The sequence below is a fragment of the Dioscorea cayenensis genome, chromosome 19, assembly GCF_009730915.1.
Source record: "Dioscorea cayenensis subsp. rotundata cultivar TDr96_F1 chromosome 19, TDr96_F1_v2_PseudoChromosome.rev07_lg8_w22 25.fasta, whole genome shotgun sequence".
In the NCBI taxonomy this organism is placed as follows: Eukaryota; Viridiplantae; Streptophyta; class Magnoliopsida; order Dioscoreales; family Dioscoreaceae; genus Dioscorea; species Dioscorea cayenensis.
Window position 1 is genome coordinate 23,614,530 of NC_052489.1, and position 25,986 is coordinate 23,640,515.

At 32.2% G+C, this 25,986-nt stretch overlaps 2 protein-coding genes across 4 annotated transcripts; one reads left to right on the forward strand and one right to left on the reverse strand.

Moving 5' to 3' along the window:
- Positions 1-2,797: 2,797 nt before the first annotated feature.
- LOC120249678 (ADP-ribosylation factor GTPase-activating protein AGD3-like) lies at positions 2,798-16,624 on the reverse strand. Of its 3 annotated transcripts, none has more exons than XM_039258271.1 (19): positions 16,190-16,624; positions 14,639-14,715; positions 13,749-13,849; positions 12,771-12,841; positions 12,031-12,093; positions 11,400-11,444; positions 8,351-8,416; positions 8,158-8,205; positions 7,967-8,062; positions 7,745-7,786; positions 6,375-6,590; positions 6,142-6,273; positions 5,602-5,745; positions 5,390-5,476; positions 4,968-5,306; positions 4,538-4,680; positions 4,331-4,427; positions 3,282-3,787; positions 2,798-3,189 (listed from the first exon to the last, which is right to left on the reverse strand). In XM_039258271.1, exons 1-19 carry the CDS (start codon positions 16,232-16,234, stop codon positions 3,072-3,074), a joined length of 2,436 nt encoding a protein of 811 aa, XP_039114205.1. In that variant the 5' UTR covers positions 16,235-16,624; the 3' UTR covers positions 2,798-3,071. The 3 variants fall into 3 exon arrangements, with proteins under 3 accessions (XP_039114205.1, XP_039114204.1, XP_039114206.1); XM_039258270.1 differs by having other exon boundaries at positions 5,602-5,823; XM_039258272.1 differs by lacking the exons at positions 14,639-14,715; positions 16,190-16,624 and having other exon boundaries at positions 5,602-5,823; positions 8,351-8,435; positions 13,749-13,763.
- Positions 16,625-22,816: 6,192 nt separating this feature from the next.
- Positions 22,817-25,527, forward strand: LOC120283261. The gene is made up of 3 exons (XM_039289897.1): positions 22,817-22,969; positions 23,467-23,876; positions 23,968-25,527. Exons 2-3 carry the CDS (start codon positions 23,474-23,476, stop codon positions 25,404-25,406), a joined length of 1,842 nt encoding a protein of 613 aa, XP_039145831.1. The 5' UTR covers positions 22,817-22,969; positions 23,467-23,473; the 3' UTR covers positions 25,407-25,527.
- Positions 25,528-25,986: the final 459 nt, after the last annotated feature.

The window sequence follows — 25,986 nt, forward strand, 5'->3', positions numbered from 1 at the left end:
GGGGTATTGTTAGGGCTAGCAGCAAGGGGGAACCAATGACTTCGGATTTAAATGTTCAGCACATGAGGGGAGGATGGATGATATTCTAGCAACAAAATTAATGAAAAGCGGAGCTAATGACGTGGAAGGAGATAAGACAGCTTGGCGCAGGAGCAGAAGAATGAAAAGGAGAGGCACACGTCTAGAAGGGTTTGTTACAAACTCCAGCGTGGCCAACGAGTGAAGAGGTGGAGCTCTGCAATTACGCCTACGTGTAAGGAGGCTATAAAAGGGGGAAGAAAGAGAAGGGATAAGGTAGCGAAGAGGAAAAAGAAGAAGAAGAAGAAAAAGAAGAAAGAGACGTCTGGTTCTGGTGTTAAGCTCTGGCGAGCATCTCGGCTATCAGCTCTGGTGGAAAGCTATTTTCTACTTATCTTACTGTTTTTTGTAATATTTTCATTGGATCTATAACTCCATGAGGTTAGTTTGTTGGAATTATGTTATTCATATTGGATCTTTTATTATTTAATATTTGATACTCAATATATCTTAGAAGAAACTTGGTTTGGAATGTGACTCTTTAGGTGGTGATTGAGAATTGAGTTTGGATTAAGCCATTAATCCATAACATTATCACCAATTGAAAGCTTGAAAGTTAGCTAATCATCAAAAAAATAATTTGTAATGGCAAAAGATAAAAAAATCAATAAAACAAATTTGGTGGGTGAACTTCAACCGCGTTCTTTGAGAATGTGGAAACATTGGCTTAGAATTTAAATTTTTGAATTAAGTAATGAAACCTTATGATAGAATAGAACAATAACTTGGATAAATGCTTGTTTGATGATGTTTTTTTTTTAATCTATATACTAAATTTATGGTAAACTAATATGACTTGAATTTGGTGTTGTTAATGCAAAATTTACCTTGCGTACCTAAAAAATTAAGAAACTTAAAAACAGAAAAGCAAAAAATAATCATATCATACAAGTGCACCAATATATATATATATATATATATTTAATTAAGATGGATTACTAAATGTAGTAAATTAAAAAATAATAAATACATAGTGAAGGCAAATGAAAAAAAATCAAGCTTTGAGATTTTTTTTTTTAAAAAAAAATAATAATCCCTCAGCAACTAAATGAAAATTAGGATTAATTATCAACCATTGGATAGCCCAATGGTATGACACCAAAGTATAAAGGGGAGGTCATGGGTTCAAACCCCTCCCCCGATAGTACTGTTCATCGCAATGTTCATATACTGTTCATCCGGGATTTTTATACTATTTTTATACTGTATATCCGGGTTTCAGTACTGTTTGGTACTGTTTATATTCATATAAAAAAGACGTTTGTCACCTATTATTAAAAAAAAAAAAAAATTGTAAAATTGCATCCAACCAAAAACTCAGTAGAAAGAAAGAGAGAAAGAACAGCATGAAAGACTTGATAGTTATCATACTATGAGTTCACACATGAAGAAGCACTTGAAAGTTCACAAATCCAGATAATTAAACCCAAGAAAGATAACAGTGCATGAAGAACATTCATGCATGAACTATATATATATATATATCATTCAGTCTTGGTCATGGACCTGGGAGCTGGATTGACTTCAAGTTTGTGTCTCCAATCTTGATACAAGAAGTCCGAAGCATCAAAGGAATAAAAAAAAGCAGGAAGGGGGAGCAAGGGAGAGACATGGTTCTCACTGATTATATATGATGGGGACGTAGACTTGACTGTTGATTCTTGAGCTCATGGAGGTTACTGACAAACCAGGAGGTAAAAAGGGGTTGGTTCAATTATTAGTGCTATCCTCTAGAGTGCTACTGTCTTGGATTATCAACTTTTACTTCTTCTTCTTCTTCTTCTTCTTCTAAGTTCTGCTTTTGAGTGAAAGAATCAAGAAGGGTCACAATTTGCATTCCTAGCTTTGTGCTTTTATCTGTTCTCATGTTATTCATCATACAAGTAATGTAAATGATGATGGTCAAATATTTTATAGTTGATATTTGTTTTTTTTTTGTTAATTTGGAATATCTGCTCAAAGTGTAATGGCAGAGCATGATATGTTTGTGGTTTTAGTCAGATATATAATGTCTATCTTTTCTTAGTGATTAGTTGGTTGGAGACTAATTGGAGTAGTATTAGTGAACTAATTATGGCCAACAAATGGGATTCATCATAAGTTCATTCTTTTTCCATGAATGGTAATGTGTGGAATATGTGAAAACACACTTAAATAGTATTGTAAAAATAAAAATTCATTTTACATGAATAATTTACATTTTATTTAACTTGGTGGTAATAGGGATCCACAATGAATGATGTTTCCTAATATTTATTTTATATTTTCTTTGCTTGCACTGTCTCTTCTTCCTACTGTGCAGTTTATTATTTTAAGGAAATTGGAGGAAATTGAATCATTGAAATTTAAGACTGAGCTATAATATTTTTACAAATCCAAATATTTTAGTTCTGAAAATCAATATTCTCAAATGATAACCTAATAAATAATTTTAAAAATAAAAATCTAACGCAATGTCTTGAATGGAACTTAAAGAGAGACGTAAAGAAATTGACTCTTGAAAAGTGAAAACGGGAAAATTTTAGTTTTTGTCAAAGAATAAAATGTATCAGATAAAATCTAATGTGATGAGTGGAATAAAAATTAGAACACATAAAGTGACATTGATAAATAATAGTAAAGGTTTTACTTAACAATATTTTTATATATTTTTAATTTTAAAATTTTGTTGTGTGTACATACAAAACAGAAATCCGGAAACATCAAAAGCATAACTATATACGCTAATAAAATATATAATACCTGATAAAAATAATAATGCACACAACTCAAACAATAGACATACAACTCAAAACCAAGGAAAGACAATTAGATTAAATAAACACCTATACCTATAAACAGCTCAGATCAAAGCTTGCAATATGATAACTGTCTAAACATAACAAGCTTGATTGGTTGATAGTCTAATGGGCAAAGAGCCATTAGCTGCTTGAAGAAAAGAATATCCAGTAAAAACTCCATAATTGATTCTTTAGTGTCCGCCTTTCATCACTTTATAGATTGGTATCCTCTAACAGAACAAGAACCTCTTCATCATGGATGGTTCCGGACTCTATTGCGTGTTGTAACAGAGTTTTGCCATCCATGTCAACAGCATGAGGATCAGCTCCTCTGAATACATACAACAAATAAAGTCATTACATTATGCCTTTGCTTCCGTTATTTTTCATTCCGTAAAAATGAATATAGATAATGAAATTTACCTGGAAAGCAGGAGCTTGGTAATCACATGTCTTCCTTTGGCAATGGAATGTTGCAGCGGTGTCCTGCCTTTCAAATCAGTAATATTAACATTGCCACCATACTGCAATAGAAGTTCTACCATGCCTACATCTGCAGTTTGGCATGCCAGATGAAGCAGGGTCAGACCTTCAATAATTTCACCGGATTCATTACTGTCCTCATTAGCACTCTGTGAATTCAGAGAACTTGGAGCAGAACTCTTCAAATGGGATTCATCCCCTGGAAAGGAGCTAGTGTTATCCAACAGTGCACTTGGTTGCTCTTGCAGAAGCATTGCTTTTGCAAGAGTCAAAGGCGAGACGAATGATGTCTGCCCATATATAACATTCACATTAGCATTTGATGCTACTATGAGATGATATACTGCTTTCTTGTTGTTTGCTTGGACACTGTCCCACATCTGTTGGGCAATGAGGAGTGGACTCTGCTCCGGTTTTGGTTTCCGAACAAATGCCTTCTCCGCATACTGGACAGTCAAAGGGAATACAGACAGAAAAATTTCAGTTATAAACCAACCATCATAACTTTGAAAAAAAGCAGCAATTTGAATGATACGCAACGAGCATTAGCATATTAACTTATGTTGAGCTCATGAACACAACAAAAATCAGTGACAATGAGCAATAGATCACGCTTTCACAATCCATACAAATGTGCCTCTCAAAAAATCAAATGATAAGCACTTCTTGTGATTATCATGGCAGCATGCGCAGTATCATAAAACCTAGCAGTTATCCCATCTTTTGCTGAATAACTGGATGGAGTTAGTAACATTGACCAATTCCATACTAAATTGATTCCCTGAGATTAATAAAGATTTATTCAGACTGCAATGATGAATTCAATCTTTCTCCCACAACATTCTATTAATCTATAATTAATAAGTCCTCTAATTCATCTGATAAGAAATGTTAAAAACAACTTGCTAAGAGTATACCAGATACCGGAAAATCAGCACAATGACAATGGCAACGGAAAGGAATTCTAAAAGAACTATTCCTTGAAATACCTTCATTTGAATGAACTTCTCTTTTACTGAAATAGGATCCCCATGCTTAGGTTTACTGATAAACATATGCTGTTGTTTAGTCTCAAACTTACAGAAACTGCAACATGAAAACATCAACGGACATTTATTTATTCATAAACAAAGACTTAAGGAAGGAGTTAAACCCTTTGACAGTTCAAAGCATTCCATTTTACCAAGTAGTATTACCTAGCAGTTTCTCCACATGTTTCATCAGTTGCAATGAGCAACAGTTCCTCCCAGATGGAGTTGGCATACGTATTACCCAATGATTCGAACAAATTAATTACAGAAGGTTCCCATACCTTGACATCAAGTGTTAAAGACCTTACCTGCAAAGAAAACCATAATATTATTACTTGATAGAGAATGAACTGCAAGGGAAAATCTACACAGTAACATGAAGGACAAGTTTCAGTTCATTGGCATCCTTCAATAGAATTTAAATTTCTAATGCCCGTATCCAAACTGTGAAATCAATGGTAAAAACATGACGCACACTCTCTCCAAATACTAAATATCAAATAGAAATTAACACTCAGAAAAGATAAATGTCTTGATTTGGAGTGAGATGAAGGAAAAAATAAAAAAATTCTAGACAATTAAGATTGAGATTTACTTTTGATATATGCACACCAAGATTGCGATGAACTCCAGAGCACTCAATGCAAACAAGAACTCCAAGATTCAACGATGCCCAATCAGGCTCAGAAGCACCACAATCAGCACAAATGTCATTTCCAGGTACTCTCCTTAGTACATCAATTGGTTTCTCATGTTTTATATTGAACCTATGCTGTTGTGAGCTTCTAGTTGATCGATCTAACTGCCCGGCAATGAAATGTCGATCCAATGACGATTCTTCAGCGACGTGATCAAAATCAGTAGAGCTACTGAAAGAACTACTCTCACTGGCAACTTGCTGATGGTCACTGCTAGCAGGACTGGTGAGAAGGCGCTAGAAAATAATACATGATAAGTTGCAATGAATTAACAAAGTAAGGAACATGGTCAATGAGAAGTTCCAGATTTAAGTCTAACCTGCTCAGGAGACTGAGAGCTCAATAACGAAGCAATAACACCTGTTATTTTCTCAATCCAATCCATCTGATCTGCAGCACTTTCTGCCTACATTAAAAACCACAACCATAGTCTACAAGAAACTGAAATTCAATTCCATTGAGATGATACCATGTAGCAACATTTGAAAGAATAAAACCACCAAGGTAGTTAATGTTGCCCTGAGATTCTACCTGCAGCGTGTAATTCTTTGTTGGTGAAATTATCCTGAAGCAGAACCTCAAGTCTGACTGATCTGCATCAACTTTAATTGTTGATGTCAAAAGATTAACAGTATGACGTGCGACAGACTTCTCATCGTGTACTCCACCATGATGCTGAGATGAGAACCACCGGCTTAGCAATCCAGAACCATGATCAGAACTGTGACCCCTATGACTGGAATTATGACTTCCCTAGAGCACACAAGTCAAAAATAAAATATAAAGGTTGTGTTTGGTTGATGAGTCAGAGTGCATGTTGGAGGGGAATACTTTTTGAAAATTTGTTTGGTGGGAAATTCTTATATAAGCTGACAACTTAAATAAAACTGATCAAAATTAAATGGTATACACTTACACTTTTAATTTTTACAATATATATATATATATATATATATGAATAGAATAATTCAACGGTGTTTGGTTGGAGAGTTTGGCTAACCCAACAATTAACCAAACCCAAATGGTAAGTTTATTACTATTTCTAAATCAATTCACTTAGAAAGGACGTACAGATGGCCTGGTCCATTGCCTGCGATAGTAATAGAGCATTCCACGACTATCAAGGACAAAAAACCTTCTCTTCCAGTCACCTCTCAAATTTGAGGAACGCTTTGAAAGATAACCTTGACGGATGGTTTGAACCTTCAAATATTAGAAATACCCATCAAGTAGAGAATGAAATTGAAACACCAGAATTTTATGAAATAAAGAACCATGAAGCCATCGTCTGAGGAAGAAGTTACCTTTCCCTTTGCAGCAGACTGCATCACTGCTTCTATCATTTTGTGTGAACTTCTTCCAATTGCCTGTATACCATCTCCATTAGGAGAAGAATGTGCACCATTTGAAGCCAATCGACTCTCTTGATCTATCTGCCGTTTGAATTCTTTCATCCTCTCTGTCAGAGCTGCCAGTTCACAATTAGACCTTTCCCTTGATTGTTGTGCATAAGTTAATACCTTCAAAATATCAGAAGTCAAGCATCAACAATCCCATTTCAGGTCATATATAGCTTGTTTTACGTGAATATATGTAAAGTTGTTGATACCAAAACAACCACTATAAGCAAGTAAACTAAATCATAATATATAGCTTACCAGCAAACATATGAAAATCTCACTTGTGAAAAAGATCAAAAGAAGATGAGAAGTGGTAAGGTACATTAAATGATTATTCAGTTTCTGTTTTGTGTAGTTTATATTTTATAGTATGTTAACAACTTATCCTATCATAAATTGATTTATTAGTTTGCCTTTATGCCTATATATGTCCATTGTAAATCTCTCTAGGAGAATAAACAATGTCATGGAGTTCCTTCTTCCTTATTTCTACAACAGTAGTGAGATCTATAACACTGATACTCTACCATTGATGCAGTCAAATCAGTTTCCAAAATAAGCAATTTCTGGTTTGGAAGTCAAGTCGGTAACTCCTAACCACCCCAGTAAGACATACGGAGTGAATAGAGATATAAGAAGTACCTAGATCATCTGATTCTAAATAATACAGTGAAAACTAGACAAGCTAATGGATAAATAGGTATCAGTTGCTAATATCTTGCACAGATCTTCACATCAATACTTCCTAATTTTTAAAGGGGGCATTTTCCTAAAGCATACATGCCAAATCAAGCTTGTCCGCATCTATCTTCCCCTATATGTTTCTATCACTAAATAAGCATTTCTTTTTGGAAAAAAAGAAAAGTAAAAATACGCAAGGATCATCTGTACTACGACTATGAGGCAGTGTCAGCATTGGTGGCATATAAAAACAAATAAATAAATAAACTCCATCAAGATAATGAAAAACTAATAGGATATATATAGGCATAGCTAAAGATAATAATTTACTTATAAATCAAATCAATAAAAAATCTAAGATGTGCCAGGTTTATTTGTGTAATCATGAGAAAGCAGCATGTTTATTCTGCACTAAGTTACCAAATAGGAATTTTATATTATATAAGACCACCCATAAAAATGGCATTATTTTAACAACACCAACTGTTGATCGTACATCAATAGTTCTCCAAATTTTCTTCATATAAACGCTAGAAACCTTCATTATGAAAGAAAGTGCATGCACATCAATGAACTAAATTGATAATATTAACCTGTTGGATATATGGTTCCATCTGATGCAAAAGCTCATACCCCTACATTAAAAAGAATAGCATCAAATTCTACTGAAAAATCCTTGATGGAGGTGTTAGATCATGACCCCACAAGAAACTGAAACATCTCTTCTAAGGGAAGAGATGACTGGCAGCACCTTGGCATAAAAGTCAGTTATTATAACAACAATAACCTATAAAAGATACGTAGGGCAGAAATACTTGTTTAAAATAGCGGAGATGAGCATCCATTGTCCCACTAACAGCCTCCAGAAATTCAAATCTCTTTTTCGCCTCCACATTAGAAATGGCAGTGACCTAGATATACACAAAATAGGCAACTTGAGTTTCCGAACCACCATATGATGACAGTGGATTGATGCACCTGTTTTTAGCAAATGCAATGCACCTACCAGATTGAAACGTGTTTGCTCAAAGGAAGATCTTGCAGCATAGAGCTCCTGAATCATTTTGATAGAAAATAAATATATATTAGTTTATCTCCTCTAAGTGACAGATTCCTACTCATCAAAATTCACAAACACAATCGCTATGTCATCCAAAATAAACATGATTATCTGGGGAAAAAGGCAAACTGCTATTTACCTCCTCTAGGACGTTGGCAATATCTGCTTTTGTGCTTTTCTTCAGTGATAAGTACTTCTCACGAGCCTGTTGAACAAGATAGGCACTGGAAATAGTCAATGTCAGATTCTTGAGGTGATTAATCATCATGATGCATAAACACATTTAAAATTAGACAGAATAAACCATTTTTTATGAGGAAACCACAAGTGAGATAAGTGTATTTGGTTATTTGAAATAATTCATGTGAGAATAGGAAAAATAGTTTGTATATTCATTAGGAAACAAGTGCAAGGATATATATATATAGAGAAATATTAGGGGTTTTGTGGTATGGACCCAATATGACCCATTAACCAATCTAAACTATAACATAACTCTAACACTTCCCTCTAGCTGGAACATATATATCGAACATGCCCAGCTTGTTATATAAATTACAAAAGACTTTAACATTTAAACCTTGGTAAAGATATCCGCCATAAGGAACTGCTCAAAACTCTGGGCCTAAAAAAACATAGTTCCTCCCATCTAACTTTTGCAAGATACAATGGAGATCCTTAATTAAAGAATCATGAGACGAAGACTTGACGACGAAGAGACAAATCCTTCATCAACGAAACAAGGGCATCACTGGTAAAGGTTAAGGAACATCACCAGGTGCTCATAAATCAACGGAAATAGGGAGATTCTTAACTAAAGAATCAAGAGACATGACAACGAAAGGACAAATCCTTCAGCAACGAAACAAGGGCATTACTGGTGAAGGTTGAGGAACATCACCACATGCTCATAGACCAGCAGGAACAGAGAGATTCTCAACTAAAGAATCATGAGACTAAGACATGATGACGAATAGACAAATCCTTCAACAACGAAACAAAGGCATCACTAGTGAAGGCTGAGGAGCATCACCAAGTGCTCATAGACCAACAGAAACATAGAGATTCTTAACTAAAGAATCATGAGACGAAGACATGACGACGAAGAGACATCCTTCAGCAACGAGACAAGAGTATCACTGATGAAGGCTGAGAAACATCACCAAGTGCTCATAAACCAACAGGAACAGGGAGATTCTTAACTAAAGAATCATAAGACAAAGACATGATGATGAAGAGACAAATCCTTCAGTAACGAGACAAGGGCATCACTGGTGAAAGCTGAGGAACAATACCAGGTGCTCATAGACAACAGGAACAACGAGTGATAAGTGGCGGCGGGTGGAAGGCTAGGGTTTTGGAGTGGTGGCGGTGACAGCTAAGGTTTAAACCCAGTGCTCTGGTACCATGTGAGAATAGGAAAAATAGTTTGTTTATTCATTTGGAAACGAATACAAGGATATATATAAAGAAATATTGGGGGCTTTGTGGTATGGGCCCAATATGGCCCATTAACCAATCTAAACTATAACATAACTCTAGCAATTCACAAGGAAACTCTATGGTATGCATGCCAAGCATAGAACTATAATCTTTTTATTATCTTTAAAGAATAAACCATTTTTTTATAAGGAAACCACAAGTGAGACAAGTGTATTTGGTTATTGTTGGAAATATAGTCCCACATCGGTTGTATGATAGAAATGTAATGGGTTTGTATATAGGTATAGAGATTGAGCCACTAAGCCTTGAGACTTTTTGGTGTAAGATCCCTAAGCTTATGAAGTACCCATACAAGGGCCCACTAGTACAAAATATAAAATCTAATATGGTATCAGAGAAATATAATGCAACCCAATATATATATATTGAAAAAAAAAGATATATGACCTCTGAGACACAAGTGGTGTACAAGTCCATGTGAGTAGGACCTCTGAGACACAAGTGGTGTACAAGTCCATATGAGTAGGACTTCTGAGGCACAAAGTTGTGCACAAGTCCATGTGAGTAGGACCTCTGAGACACAAGTAGTGTACAAGTTTATGTGTGTAGGACCTTTGAGACACAATAGTGTACAAGTCCTGATAAAAACAGACCTTTGGTGTACAAGTCTGAGCAAATTCAAACTGACAAAAAAAAAAAGATTTGATTCAGTTGAACCTGAGGGAGGGTGTTAGAAATATAGTCCCACATCGGTTGTGTGATAGAAATGTAATGGGTTTATATATAGGTATAGGGGTTGAGCCACTAAGTCTTGAGATTTTTGGTGTAAGACCCCTAAGCTTATGTAGCACCCATATAGGGCCACTAGTACAAAATATAAAATCTAACAATTATTTGAAATGATTCACAAGTAAACTTTATGGTATGCATGCCAAGCACAGAACTATAACCTTTTTATTATCTTTAATCTTTTCATTATCGTCACTTGCATATTCTACAAAGCAATAGCAGCTGAGTACTCTTGATTGGTTTGGAGGTTTATTGCTCAAGTTATGAATTTCTCTGAAACAATGACCAATAGTTCTCTAAGAGTAAGACCATTGAAAAATTACATTAGAACAGCTAAGTTTGCTCAGAAAAGGAACCTCACTCCAAAATTATATGACTAATTCTTTTGCTATTATAGTTTCTTGAGGTTTGTGTCTTTTGTATAATGCAGTGATAATCATATAAGTGGCAGTATTACAACCACATTTCACTCGGTGTTCAGATACCGTTCATCTAATTAAGGCCTCTCCAACTTACAGCTCAAATTCCTCTTAGGAAAATGAAAATTTTTCCTAGTTATACAAAAGTAATATTTTGAAATGCAAACATGCTCTCTTCAAAGAATATCACTCTAATGGCTTTTTTGCATATCTCTATTCACTATAATCCAACAAATCTAGAATTTATTAGCCTGGCATCACATGGATTTTTGACAATGGCTAATCTATTGTAAGGTTTCCACACCACAAAATTTCGGTCTTATGCAGGTTGGTTATACAAACAAGATGTTTTTGTGGATCAAGCTAAAGATTTGAAGAACACATTTGAACTTAAAACTATAATATATGAATAACTAGAACAGCAGGAATGGTATAGAATATGTGATCATGAAATTTAGAAATCAACATTGCATTTCTAATGTGTAACCATAAGGTAAAGAGTGATCACTCTTTTGACATAAATTATGGAAAACAGACCTGATCATAGACAAGGCTGGCCTTATCAAAACATTTTCGCGCTTCCTGCAATGATTATAATTTTCTCTAAGTTAGCAACTAAAGTGTATTCTAAGAGCTTAGGCATTTAGTATAAGGCCATAGCAACATGCATGCCCGTGTCCAAAATGAAACCAATTTGATATCTCTACAATCCTGTAATTTGTGTTTGTGTTTGTGCGTGCGTGTGTCCACCCTTGTAGAAATGCAAATGCAACAAAATTCTTGAATATTTTGACTGTTACAAAACAGACTTTGGTTCAAATACTTCTCAATCACATTAACTAACTTCTAAAACAAGATCATGTTTAAGTTGGCACCATGCAGATCAATATCATCAAATTGCAGAAGTCCATCATTCTTGTGTGTGTGTGTGTGTGTGTGTGTACTTCTCAATCCCGTTAACTAACTTCTAAAACAACATCACATTTACGTTGCCATCATGCGGATTTATGTCAATAAATCGAGGAAGTCTATCATGCAGGTCCTTGTTTTGAGAGTAGAAAATGCAAATGCAAGAAAATTTTGAATGCTTTGACTATTAAAAAAACAGGGGCCAGTCCAAATACTTCTCAATTCCATTAACTAACTTTTAAAGCAGGATCAGATTTACCTTGACATCATGCAGATCTATGTCAACAAACTGCAGAAGTCTATCATTCAGCATGTGCTCAACCTTAAAAAACACAAAACAAGCATCATCAGCATCTGAAGAATCAAATCAAAAACATACTAGTCTGACTATATCAGATAGAGAACTAGAGATCAAGCTGACGGAAATAAATCAGAAGGCAAGCACCTAAAGAAACAAAGGTACACCAAGAAAAAATTAACTACGAAAATATATATAGACTCAACTCTAAGATAATGTTTCCAGTTAGCTATCCATGAGCATACAACATTTCTTATTTGTTTCAAATTACCGAATCTCATTAAGTAAGTTCCCTTTGTAAAAGGAAGGCAGAGCACACATCAAATTAACGGCAAGTAATGAAACTAATGCTTAAAAAATTATAAAGAAATCTAATCTTGGTTCTTTATAAAACATCAAGTAAGTGTTAAGCTTCCCAAGTATCAATTCTCTTTCTATTCGTAGTCTGACTTCATAAAATGCTTGGGTTTGAACTAGAAACCAAATGAGATAGACTTCCACAGCCACTAGCTGGTAGACAGCCATTCATCAACAAAAAACTCATGTCCCTACTCTCACAAGCATTGTGCGCCTAAACCAACCTCATCTTCTTGACATAAGAGATGATTTGACAATGACTTAACAAGTTATAGAAACACCATAAAGCATACATTACCCGATGAACTACACGTTGCTACATTGTAATTTCAAATTTACAATACCTGGGAGCGTAGGACTTCTTTATATGTACCAATTTCTCTTAAGGCAATTGTGAATTTGGTCATAACAGGCCCTGCAAAACACACAAAATTGTATAAGACAAACAAAAAAACAAAGAATAAAACCCCAGAAGCTAGACAGATAGCGCTAGAGGCATTGATGTACATCAGTGTGCAAGACACAACAAGATGATATTTTCAAGACCCTACTTCCATAATCTCAATTTTGTTAGATGCAAACCAAACATATTGTCTGGACTTGATTTCACCCAAAAGTTCAAGCTAATAGGATAAAAGACCTAGACTTATATATTCAAATCCATCTTTATTAAATTAACTGATATGGAACTATTAGTCACTCTAATACACCCCTTAATACATGCTAGTCTATTTGAACTAGAAACATTGTAAACAAACCAAATAGACCAAGCTCTAATACCATGTTAGATGAAAACCAAACATGTTATTTGGACTTGATTCAACCCAACCCAAAAGCTCAAATCTATGCTTTACAAAATGTGTTAAAAAAAAATGATATGCATGGCACGTGTTGATTACATTCAGATGCAAATGCCATGAAAAATGACAAACTTAAACTTTTGAAAGCCTTACTTCAATATACTCAATTTATACTCAGCAAAACCCATGAAAATCATATGTTCATTAATTTATGGCACAAACTGAAGGAATTACACTCAGATGCAAATGCCACGAATACACAATCAGACAAATAATCCATCTCTCATGGTTAGACAGCTAGGAAAAAAGACTAAAGGACAAATGTGATGGTATCTCAACGGTGACCACAACATTTGCTCATCCAAGGAACATGGAGCTGGAAAAACTAGAGATTCATATGCAATTAAATAAACATAAACGCAATTGTGATTAGCTTGAATAGAATAAACAATGTCCAGTAGCACAACTTTAATTTACTTTTTAACAGTTAAGAATACCAAATTATCTTAACAAAGGACTGACCGCCGAAAGCAACACTGATGGGGTCATTGTGCCCCCCACCAAACATTTCAAGAGAGCTTGCAAAGGCAATATCCCCATCATATCCCTCTCCAAGTTGTTCCCTGCCAGCCACAAAACCTTTTTGTGAAATGTTAAAGAAATAGGATAAAGAATTGACAGTAGGTACCATAATCAGATAATGGCATTCCCAATCACCATCTTATGAAAAGCGATTGCTGATTTGGAAAAATGCTGGGCCAAGAAAAAAAAAGGCCTAGCTTCTATCTTGTCAAAAAGAGTTAGAAGTCTAATAGTCCAGCATTACCAATTCAAGGTTTCCAAGATTTTCAAATGCTACATTAGAGATCAAAAAAAGATACCTTTGTATATGCATAAGAACCACCACAAAAGTAAATTTGTTGTAATTATCATAATACAAGTTAAATAGTTCAATACACTCTATTTATATCTCAAAGTTAAAAAGCAACTAGCAACCAAATATATGTTGAGCTTTCACAATCCAGTCCATTACATGAGATATAGAGCAGTCTTACCCATGCATTGGCATGTGCACCTCACTAGACATTAATCTATAAAAAAAATAAATTTATGCTACCAAAAGATGATCAAATTTAGGGTTATCATGTTTACATCTAAATCAGAACTACCAAATGAAAGCAAAGTTCATCCCTATTTCATAAATATTGTTGTTTTATTATTTGCCACTCATCAAAGAACAGGATGCAATACCATCCAAACTGTAAAAAAAGAATAGTGTATTTTGGCAGAAAATTTCATAATAGAAATGAAAAGAAATTGTACAAAATTACAAAACTTTCATACATAACAGTTCCCAAATTAAAAGGTAATTCAGACAACAAATTAACTCAAGTGAGAAAATTTTGACATACGTGTACTTGCGAGAGCCTTTATAAAATTTTAAACACCTCTCCCTCAATGTTTCTGCACTTTCCTCAAGCGACTGAATCTGTCCATCAAAAAGCAGGTCAATACCATTCAATGCCAAAACAGAAAATAATAATAAATTAGAGCTACTGTCAATCTGCTCATCTATATAACTTCCCTCTGGATCTGGAAGAAGAAAAATGGCTTGAATAATTGAACTTTATGGCGTTATGTCAAATAATGTTTTTGTTTCTATTCCACCCATATCTCAAGCCATCATGAAGTTACTTCCACTACAGTTAGTAATGCTTACATAGATATACTTCTCTTCATTCTCACCAACTACAGTGATATAGTTCTCCAATTATCAGGTACCATCTTCTAAGACCAAATTTAACCATTCAACCGGAATAAAAGTGGGGTGGACCAGCCTCCAAAAATGGTCTGCTACACAATTTGCTGGAAAAGTGGAATGTTTTTTAAAATAATTTGGGAACACATCAATTGACTTAACACTACTGCAAAGGACCTCAAGACTAGTCTCAATCATCTGAAATTTTGAAGCTTGGAGATGTAGAGCATTCATAAAATAGTTAGCTCATTATCATCATTATTGCATTTTATGACAACCAACTGTACTAATTTGATGGCAATCACTAACATGATTTAGACACTTTTATTTCACAGAATTTAGTTAACATTATACGTAAACTTGAACAATTTTTTCAATGTCATGCCAATTACCACAGGAAATTACTTTGAGAAATAGTAGTAAGATGTTTAACCAGCTAATCAATCCCATGAGCATGACAGAAGATTGAGGTTGTATAATAATAGATAACTGGCACAGATATTTCAGAATCCCACTGAAGTTATAATTATGCTTTCTAGCACAATCAACTTGTCATGATACACCCAATTAATTGGAATGAAACAGCTCAGACTTGCAGATGACAAGGTCAAAGTTCTGTTGAACACTAAGACATAGGATAGAAATAATGTAATCTCAAAGTTTAAACAACAGTTGATCGCAACAAGATATTTTTGTTAGACAGCCAATGGAACTGTCCTTGAGCTATTCAATGAATACTCCAACCTCCAAACATGCAACAGCTCATAAGAATCATACAGGCATCCATATCCCCAAGTAACGAAGATGTAGCCAAATCTTATTTCTGTCAAACATTCAAATTTTCCAGTCAAAACACTCTGTTTCTTCGCCATACTAAAAATCTCTGAACTAAAAACCTCACTTATTAGTGAACTTTAGATTGAATTTATAAGTCAACTCTCTCAGATACCAAAGATATCGCTCACTGATTCAAAACTGTGCCTAAATAGTACTATAATCCAACCAGCAAGCATAGAAACTACAAAATGCTAACCTATCACCTTTATCGACTTAGTGAAATTCAAAACTAAAGGATACCATAAATCTAAAAATATTCAAATCAAAACTAGAAAACAAAAGCTATTAATCCACTCAAATATTAAAAAAGAACAAAGTTTGAAGGATTATATGAACTGTGAAGTAATTTCAACAGAGAAAAACTCACCTGCTTCCGAAACATCGGGGAGTCATCAAGCCTGGCGAAGTGCATCTTGAAGCCGCGATCTTTACTTCCTCCCAGCTCCCAATCCTCATCAACCCCCCACTACCCAAACTCCCAACTAAAACCTACTTCAATCCCTCCAAACACCATCAAACCGATCGAGATCGAACTCCATTCACCACCTCCACTACACTCCTCCAACCCAAGCCATCCCCCAACCCTCCCTTGAGCTCCAGATCTCTCACCTGAGCTCCCAAACCCCCAAAAAAACCCACAAAAAAATTCATCGAAAAAAACTCCAAAAAAATCAAAAGAAATGAAGCGATTGGAGAAGAGAAAAAGGATCAAATCGAGTATTCAAACTGGAGAAATCGGAGAGAAGAGACGAGGGGGGTGGACAGGGGTGGAACGAAGGAGGGGCAAAAAAGGAAGGGAGAGAAAAAGGAGGGAAAAGGGTAAAAAGAAATATAAAGAAAATAAATAAATAAAGTTTAATTAATTAAATATTTATTTATTTCACTGCTTTTCATTGGTGGAATTTTGGTACAGGCACTTCCGGTGATTTTAAGCTTACTTTTCACCGTTCTGGTAAATATTTTTTCAGAGGTGCTATTGATTATGATTTATGATGACAGGATATTCTAATTGGGTATTCAAAGTTGGTTAATATGGTGTCAAATCAAATCACTTTTTGTACATTTTCAAGCTTGCTTGGGATAATTAAAACCTTTATTTATAACATTTTTGAATATATATTCATTGAGCTTGTCATTATTCTCCTAGAAATGGGGTGATTATTATTTTATTTATCTCAATATATTTATTCACCCATCTGATATGAATTGAGATTTGAACTCAATTTTTTTTTAGTAAAAATATAAATACCCTACATAAATTTCTTGATGCTAATAGACCAAAAAATTATAAACATGAGTGAATGATATTATTTTTATTTTGATTTATTTTTTTAATATTATTTAACACATATATAAGGAAAAAAAATCATCTTTTCGGTTGACTAATGAAATCAACACATTTTTAAAGTTTTGTGAATCAAATTAATGTAGGATATTTAGTTTATAAATAAACATTGTATTATATTAATTTTTTTAATAAAAATAAATAACAATTATTAATATAATAAAAGATAATAAAATAATGGAATAATACAATAAAATAAATGTAGTTGAGATATATTACATAATTCAGGAGTGATTAAAAAATGTTAATAAACGAACAAAAGTATTGGTGGCACATCGAAAATAATTATCAATTTATCATAAATGAATTATCAGTCCTTCCTATCATTGAGTTGTCCAAGAAGTTAGCTGCTTTGATGGGTCTAATATTAAAGTTAAGTTATTACTCATTCTGTTCCAAAATACATGTTGTTTTAAGAAAAAAAAGTATTTCAAAATAGTTGTCGTTTTATAATATCAAAGCAATATTTATTTATTTTTTTTTAATTTTACCCATCTTCAATTTTCTAAGTTATATAAATGAAGAGAGTAATATTTATAATCCCAAATAAAATGCATAGTTTCAAGAGATGGATAATTTAATAATTTGATTGTTTTTTTATGTTAAAATATGTATTTAAAAACGGAGGGAGTAGTTATCTCAATGTGTGTGAATATATGTTAGCTATAGAAAAAAAAAATGACATCTTTAAATTTTTATTTTTATTTTTATTTTTATTTTTATTTTTATTTTGGACAAAACAGAAGTCATCGAAGCTATAAAGAAAAAAAATGAGGCTAGCCGCCCTTTCTTTCACTTTCTTGAAATGCCACGCACTTGTTAGTGAATAGGTAATACAACATGCATAGCTCCCTAATGTCTCTATCAAAAGATATCCTTTGAAAGGCTTAATGAATTTACAACATACCAATAAACTTTTCTTTATTTTTTTTATATTTTTAACATCAAAACATCCATTAAATAAAAAAACTAAAATAAAGTTCCATGAAAATAAAAAAACTCCTCTACTCAAACACTCTTTCCCTTATATATTAATATATAAATAAATCACATCAAAAAATTATATAATTATGAAGTTATCATTTCAACACACTGTGCTCTCATTTTATGTGAGCCAATATTCAAATTTGTCTCTTTAGTGAGACACAAACATCTCATACAAGAGGTTAAGTACTAATAAATAAAAAGATAATTGGTTTTTTTTTTTATATTTTATAATAAGCAAAGTTATAAATTTGGATCCATTATAGTAAAAAAAGAAAAATTCACACATGAATCCAATAAAAAATTTATTAAAATCTAATATTTGGCCTCTAATTTAAAGCATAAAATAATTTTTAGAATCTTATATGTTAATCAAATAAAATCAATTTCAATTTTAAAAGTTCATATTTTAATATAAATAAAAAAAATTATTTATTTAAAAATGAGGGAGAAAATTAAAATAAATATCAAATAGCTCATAATCTAACAGTAAGGCCACATTATGAAAAACAAGTGTGAGTGAGTTTAAATTTTGCTAGAAATAATAGTGATTAATTTGAATTTGTCACTCAAACCCTGCGTCCTCAAGTGAGGAGTGAGGACGCATAGGTTGAATGATTAATCCTAACCTCTTACAGGCGCTTCACTTTCTATACTGGGTATCTAAAAAAAATAATAAAAATAAATTAAAATTACTAAACCAAAGATATAATTTATTTAAAATATCAAGTAAAAGATAAATTTTTGTTTTCTCTTTCTGATAAATGTTGGATAATTTAAATAAAAAAGAAAAAGAAAAGAAAAGAATCTCTCTTTAGACTTTGCTTTAAGGCTTTCTTTTCCATATATAATATTAATTAATAGTGAAGGGGGTTCAATCATGGGTCCCACTCTCATAGGCTCTGAAATCATTCCGTTCTTGGCTGGGGCCCACTCGTTCCACCCTTTCTCATCTCTTTTGCTGCTCTCTTTTCCTTAACGGGCCCACCGAAGATAAAACAAGCACCGAAGCAAGTGACCGGAAAAAAGACCTGCTATATCACTTGATAGTCCTGATTATTTCTTTTCTTTTCTTTTCCTTTACTTGATTTGTAGTTGCAATTATCATAAAATAAAAATTATGTTTTTTTTTAACATTACTACCAGTAATTTTTTAACTCAATAAATATTAATAAAAGGCAAGCCAAGTTATTGGTATGAAATAAAAATTTTAAAACAGTAATTTTATTTTGATTGGAAAAAATCAGTTTGGACTAAAAAAAATTTAAAAAGAAATGCCATCATCCATCTAATTAATTTTTTTACAGATTAATATAATGAATAACTTATCCAATTGAATTCAGAATTATCTGGACAGGTCTTGCAACAAAAATAATTGAATATTATTAATACATAATTATAATTAATTTTTTTCCAATTGAATTACAATCAAATAATTGTACCAAGTTAAAGTCTTGAAAGAGTGGAGTTGGAGTACAATAAAAATATTAAAAATAAATCATGTGAGCACAACTCACAAAGCTTTGCCGGTCAAACTTGCAACAAGACACCCTAAAAAGTTACAATTATTTCACTGTAATTTTAAATTAATTCCTTCTCTTTTTTTAAGTTGTCATTGGGGGCTCCTTGTCAAAGCTTAAATAATAAATATTTTTTTAAAAAGTACACCTTGTAATAGTACAATGACCTCATTATAAATCTCATCTTTTTAGGATTTTTTATAGAGAGGGAAAAAAACACCAAAAAACAAAAACAATATCATGGCTGCACATGGGGGGAAAACAACGACTGCGCATCTTCCAATGTTTGTGGGTTAAATTATTCAAATTCTGTTTTAATTTTTCATCTTTTTAATTTAAAAAACACATAATATTTTTTTTAAAAAAAAATAAACCATTAAAAGGTGTTGGACATATAATTATTATAATCTATTGTATAGCAAGTTGGATAAAGAGACCATGAATAAAATACATAATCACTGTTAAGAATGTAGATAAATTATTCTCAACCATCAAAATTGGTTAGGTGACATATTAAGAGTAGAAAGACAGAGACAAAAACTAGAATAAAGCTTTTAAAAAATAATCATTTTCATAATTATTTGTCAGTGGTCGTTCTATGTCTTCTATCTAATTAAGTGCCTTTCATCCTTACAAAAAATAAATAAGAAATCTAGGCTTTATTTGATAATCATTACAATATTCCTCTTATTTATGATATAAAATTTTGCATCAAAAAATTGAAATGAAATATAACAAAAAAAAAAAATCTACATAATTAGTAAATATAAAATCTTGTTTATTGTCAAATAATAAAATTAATTAATTTAACATTGTTGGGAAACATAAGCATAAATGGAGAAATTTAAATATATGGAATTTAAGAATTTATTTTAAACATAAATAATTTGGTGATTTCCTGAAAAATATGGATAGAAGAAAAAATCAAAGACTTTGTCGGTATTGTATGTAAGGACCACAACACAATGAGATACTAATGTGGATAGCTACACATGAAACAAGGTATGGCCAAAAACATTTAAAGTGATATTCTTGTCTAGTGTTCATGGCTTTGGATGCTCTACAACCCCATTTTTTATGGCCTGTTTTTTTTTTTTAAATAAAAAAAAATCCATTGTCTCAAATTGGTTTAGTATTTAAAGTAGAGGGTTTTATGGCATATAAAAGTACAGGATTTTATATAATTTTGGGTTTACCGTCTGGAAAAATTATTGAGATGGTATCCTCGGTCTTTTTTATTTGTCTATCTTAACTAATTCATATAAATTAAAAAATTAATTAAAATTAATTATAAATCTAAAATTCATACAAAAATTATATTAATTTTTTAAAAATACTTTTATTTAAAATATAATTTAATAAATATGAGCGATGTTATTTTTACCGAATATATGCTAATTTGTCATCTATGTCATCATACACGTCATTCTTTTTTTTCATATAAATTTCAAATTTAAATATTAAAAATCCTTAAATTCTTAAAATTTTAAAAAAAAATTATAAAATCATATATAAAATTTTACACCCAAATATTACAAAATCATATATCAAAAAAATCTAAAAACTTAAACCCTAAAATCCTAAACTCTAAACCCTACCTAAGCTCTAAATCTTAGGATGTAAGGAAGAAATTTTCAGTTTATCGTTTGAGATTAAAAGTTTGAATTTAAGATTTGGATAATTAAAAAAATAATGATATTTTATTGAAAGTTGTAGAAATATATTAAATATAAAAGATAAATTTAAAAAAACAATCAACTAAGCATTAGTGGAGTTTTAATTTTTAAATATAGGTAGTTTTGGAAAATAATAGAATTTTTTTATAAAATAAGATAACCAACTACACCTAATAACCAACTTTTCTTTATCCTTATGAATTGGGTAAAATTAGCAACTAAAAAAAGAAAAGACGGAGCATTATTTACATATAACTTTATTTTAAAAAATAAATAATAAAATTTTATATTATTTATGATTTCTTTGGTTTGGTTTTTTTATCATGTTGTTTTCTTTTTGTAAATGGCAAAATGGTTTTTTTTTAACCACATTTTTTAAAAAATATGGTCTTTTTCTAAAACATAGAGTTTTTTTTTATCAATATGATTTTACTTTTTTCTTTAATTATCTAAATAACACCTTGTGAAATTTATTCAAATCAACATGCGTTTCAAAACATCACATCATGTTATGTCATTACCCATTTGATGAGTTAGATTTTTAAAAATATGAACATTTTAGTTTTTTTCATTCACATCCTTCTCTTTTTAGAAAATCACAAAAATGAGATATTTTTTTATTTTTAAACTATTTTTAAGTTATTATTAATGTTTAAAAATTAATTTTTTTCTATAGTATTTATTTTGGAAAATATATTATTATTATTAAAATATGAATTATTTTGCATATTTTTTAAACGTATTTGTGATTTAAATTGTTTTAAACTATTTGTCTTTATTTTTTTATTTTGATGTGTTTATTATTTATTTATTTAATATTTTATAGAGAATAAATTTGTTTATTGTAGATTTCAAACCACAAATACATTTTAAAAATGCAAAATAATTCATATAATAATAAATACATCGAAATATATTTTAAAAAATAAAGACAAATAATTTCAAACAATTTAAACCCCAAATACATTTTAAAAAACATGCAAAATAATTCTTATTTTAATAATAATAATAATAACAACATCAACATATTTTCCCAAAATAAATATGATTGAAAAAAAATTAATTTTTAAAAAACCTTAAAAATGGTTTAAAAATAAAAAAAATCTCATTTTTATGATTTTTCAAAATTGAAGGATAGAAATAAAAAATAATAATTATCTTAAAGATCAACTTATCACATGCGTGATGACATTACATAATGTGATGTTTTAAAACTCATATTGATGAATAAGTTTTAACATGGAGTTATTTAAATAATTAAAAAAAATGGCGTATTGGAAAAAAGCCCTAAACATATTAATTTTTAAAAAACTCACTTATTTCAAAATTTTTTGTAATCACAGGAAATAAAGGGCATACATACACCCAATTTATAGTCGTCGAAGGAAAGCCTTCAAATTATTGTTCTTTTAGAGGACATATGTGCAAAAATGAAAGGAAAGTTGAACAGTGAAAAAAGTTTTTCAATCTCGTTGGTTCCCAGAAAAACAGCTGTGATTCTTTGAAGTGCATTTCATATTCATTTTAGGGTTTGGAGACTTTTACTTGTAACAGTTTTGTACTGATTTAACTATTTTTATGATTTGTCAAAACAATGGGAAGCAAGAACCCTAACCCTAAAGGTTACTCTGCAATTTTTTTTTTTTTGGTATATTTTCATATGCATATCATTTGATTTGTAGTGCTATAGCTTCAATTACAACTTTCATCCTTTTTCATTGATGTGAAAAATGTATGACATGATTTGTTTCTTCATTTTTGTACATTTATTATGTTTCATCCTTTCTGTTCCTTTTCTTCCAATTATTGAAGGACTTGCATAAATCTTCAATGCCCAGTGTCAATGCTTAGGAAATTGAGATTATATCCAATGTTTCTAAGTTATTTCTATATGTTTGCTTCTGAATCACAACTAACCATTTCCATTTCCATTTCCATTTCCATTGTGAACTCATCAGAACTTCTTAACTTGTCTTTATTTCTGTGATTCTCTTAATGAAAATTCACAGCTTTTGATGATCACTTGCTCTTTAGGAAATTTTTACTTGTATTTTTCTGCTGTTCTATGTTTATAGTTTGATTTCATTGCAAAGATATTTATTCTCTTAAAACTTCGTAGACGAAGGATGGAATGTGATAGCGGCAATGCGGAGCTAGCTCATGTCAAACAAGTTGTTGCGGAGAAAATCCAAAACAAAGATTATATCGGCGCAAGGATCATCATACAAAAGGCATTGAAGAAATTTCATAATTTGGAATACAATGATGAAATGCTTCTTGTTTGTGAGATCCTATGCTCCTCTAAGATTGAACTCCCGGGCTGTGGCGTAGACTACTACTGGCTTCTGCAGCTCTTCCCTTCAGTAGAGAGTTCGGTCATTGAAGAACAATATCATAAGCTGGTTTCCTTATTGAAACCCATAAAGGAGCATTTCCCAGGCACTAATCTGGCCCTCGAGTTTCTGGACAATGCTTACACTGTGCTCTCTGATCCGGTTAAACGTGCCGCTTTTGATGCAAAACGAAATGGTATGGCATGGTTTGTGACATTTATTGACAGAATTTTTAATTTGCATTGCCAGTATGTGTAATGAATTTACTCTGTATGGTAATGTTGCAGGAACACATTACTGTGAAAAAAATGGTGACACTGTTCCATTGTTAGAAGACAGTCATCAGAAATCGAATTGCATTGCTAATCAAATTGATTATTATGATTTTAATAACATTCGGAAACCGGGCCTCTTCTCTGTTGGTCAGGTTTGGGTGGTTTATGATGAAGAGAACCGACCATGTCGTTATGCTCAAATAGATAGTATCCACCCTGGATTTCTAATGCAAGTGAGATGGTTCAAGCCATGCCCGGAATCGATGTTTGAGAAGCTGTGGTGCAATTCTGGCTTACCTGCTGCTTGTGGACAGTATAACATAGATACAACTAAAACTACTCTGAATGGGCATATGATGTTTTCGCACATCCTTTCAAACTATAAACTGAAACAATCGCTCGAGGTATTTCCTCGAAAGTTCGAGGTTTGGGCTATTTATAAAGACTGGAATACTGAATGGTGTTCTAAGCCTGGATTGAGGAAAAGCAGTGGCTTTGAAATTGTCGAGATTTTGACAGATTATATGAAAGATGTTGGTGTTAGTGTTGTCCGTCTGGCAAAGGTTGATGGATTCAGGAATGTGTATCAGAGAAGGTTAAAGAGAGGAAAGGAGATATGTTTTCAGATTTCTGCTAGCAATACGGTCATGTTTTCTCACAGCATCCCCGCATTTCGTTTTGTAGGCGGAGAGATTCATGGCATTACTTGTGGCATGTTGGAGCTTGATCCTATGGCTGTCCCTCATAATTTGGTCAGTTTAGCTGTTACAACAGCTCATGAAACAACTGAAGAGATTAAATTCAGAAATGTCGAAAACCAAAAACCAAACTGGTCAGCTAATGATTTCAAGGCCGGTCAAGTATGGGCAGTATATGTTGGTCCTGATGCAATGCCTCGGGCTTTCGTCGAAGTACATTATGTAGTTCCACCCAGTAAAGTATGTGTGGCATTCTTAGAAAATCATACGATGACTAATGAAGAAAGCCTGCCAATCGTATGCGGTGTATTCCATGCTGGCAATAGAATGGTTAGCATGGAAATGTCGAGGTTCTCACACATTGTTGATTGTCATAAGATTTCAATGAATTCTTTCTACAGAATTTTTCCAAGAAAAGGCGAAATTTGGGCAATGTACAAGAATTGGAACATTAGATGGAAAAAGTCTGATTTGGTTGGCTACCAATGCCGGATAGTTGAGATACTTTCTGACTACTCAGAGGAAAATGGTATTAGGGTTTGTAACTTGATTGAAGTGCCAGGATGCATGACCTTGTTTCATAGGAAATCGCATGGGGGATTCCACTTAACACAGCAAATATCGAAAATAGAAATGCTCAGTTTCTCACATCAAATTCCTGCTTTCGCAGTTCGATTAACAAGAAACGATTGTATTCCGCAAGGATCATGGTATCTCGAACCTAATGCTTTACCGCTGAAATGGATCAATTGAATTCATGATCAGCTACAACATCCACTTGATTTTGTCATACTTGTTTTTGTTAACTTAAGTGTCTTTCTGTGTATTTCTCATGATATTGTCAAATCGTGCCGGTTTTGATCTCTTTGAAGAAGTTTGTGATTAGGATGTATGTTTCCAGTTTTAATTTTACTGAAAATATGTGCAAATTGTGATGTATTCAAAGGATTTGAACTTCTTGAATATTCTCCAATAATTTCTTCACAATGGTTTTTTGACCATCTGGTTTCTGATTATACACTACTCACTTGAATGCTACTTGTTTAGCTCACATGTAAATTCAAGCACATCATATTCAATTTGAACCTCAGATGCATATATTCATGTATGATATTATCACAAATATTACCCTAATATTCTCATTCTTCAGGGTATGTTTGGTTAGAGGATAATAGCATGGAGCTAAAGAATCATTTTCAAATATTACACTTGCATAATAATACTAATGAAAAATTAAATATTTTAAATTAAACTTTAATATATTTTTTTTAAATCATACTATATGTCTATAAAATATCAATTTTTTTTATTAATTGTTCGACATATTTATTTC

Excerpts from the sequence above, each read along its gene's own strand:
- LOC120249678 (XM_039258270.1), bottom strand. The coding sequence starts at position 16,234 with ATGCACTTCGCCAGGCTTGATGACTCCCCGATGTTTCGGAAGCAG. Across the intron at positions 6,591-7,744 it reads TGGAACCATATATCCAACAG|GTATTAACTTATGCACAACA; the intron begins GTTAATATTATC and ends GATATTTTGAAG. Across the intron at positions 3,190-3,281 it reads ACCAAGCTCCTGCTTTCCAG|AGGAGCTGATCCTCATGCTG; the intron begins GTAAATTTCATT and ends GTATGTATTCAG.
- LOC120283261 (XM_039289897.1), top strand. The coding sequence starts at position 23,474 with ATGGAATGTGATAGCGGCAATGCGGAGCTAGCTCATGTCAAACAAGTT. Across the intron at positions 23,877-23,967 it reads TTTTGATGCAAAACGAAATG|GAACACATTACTGTGAAAAA; the intron begins GTATGGCATGGT and ends GTAATGTTGCAG.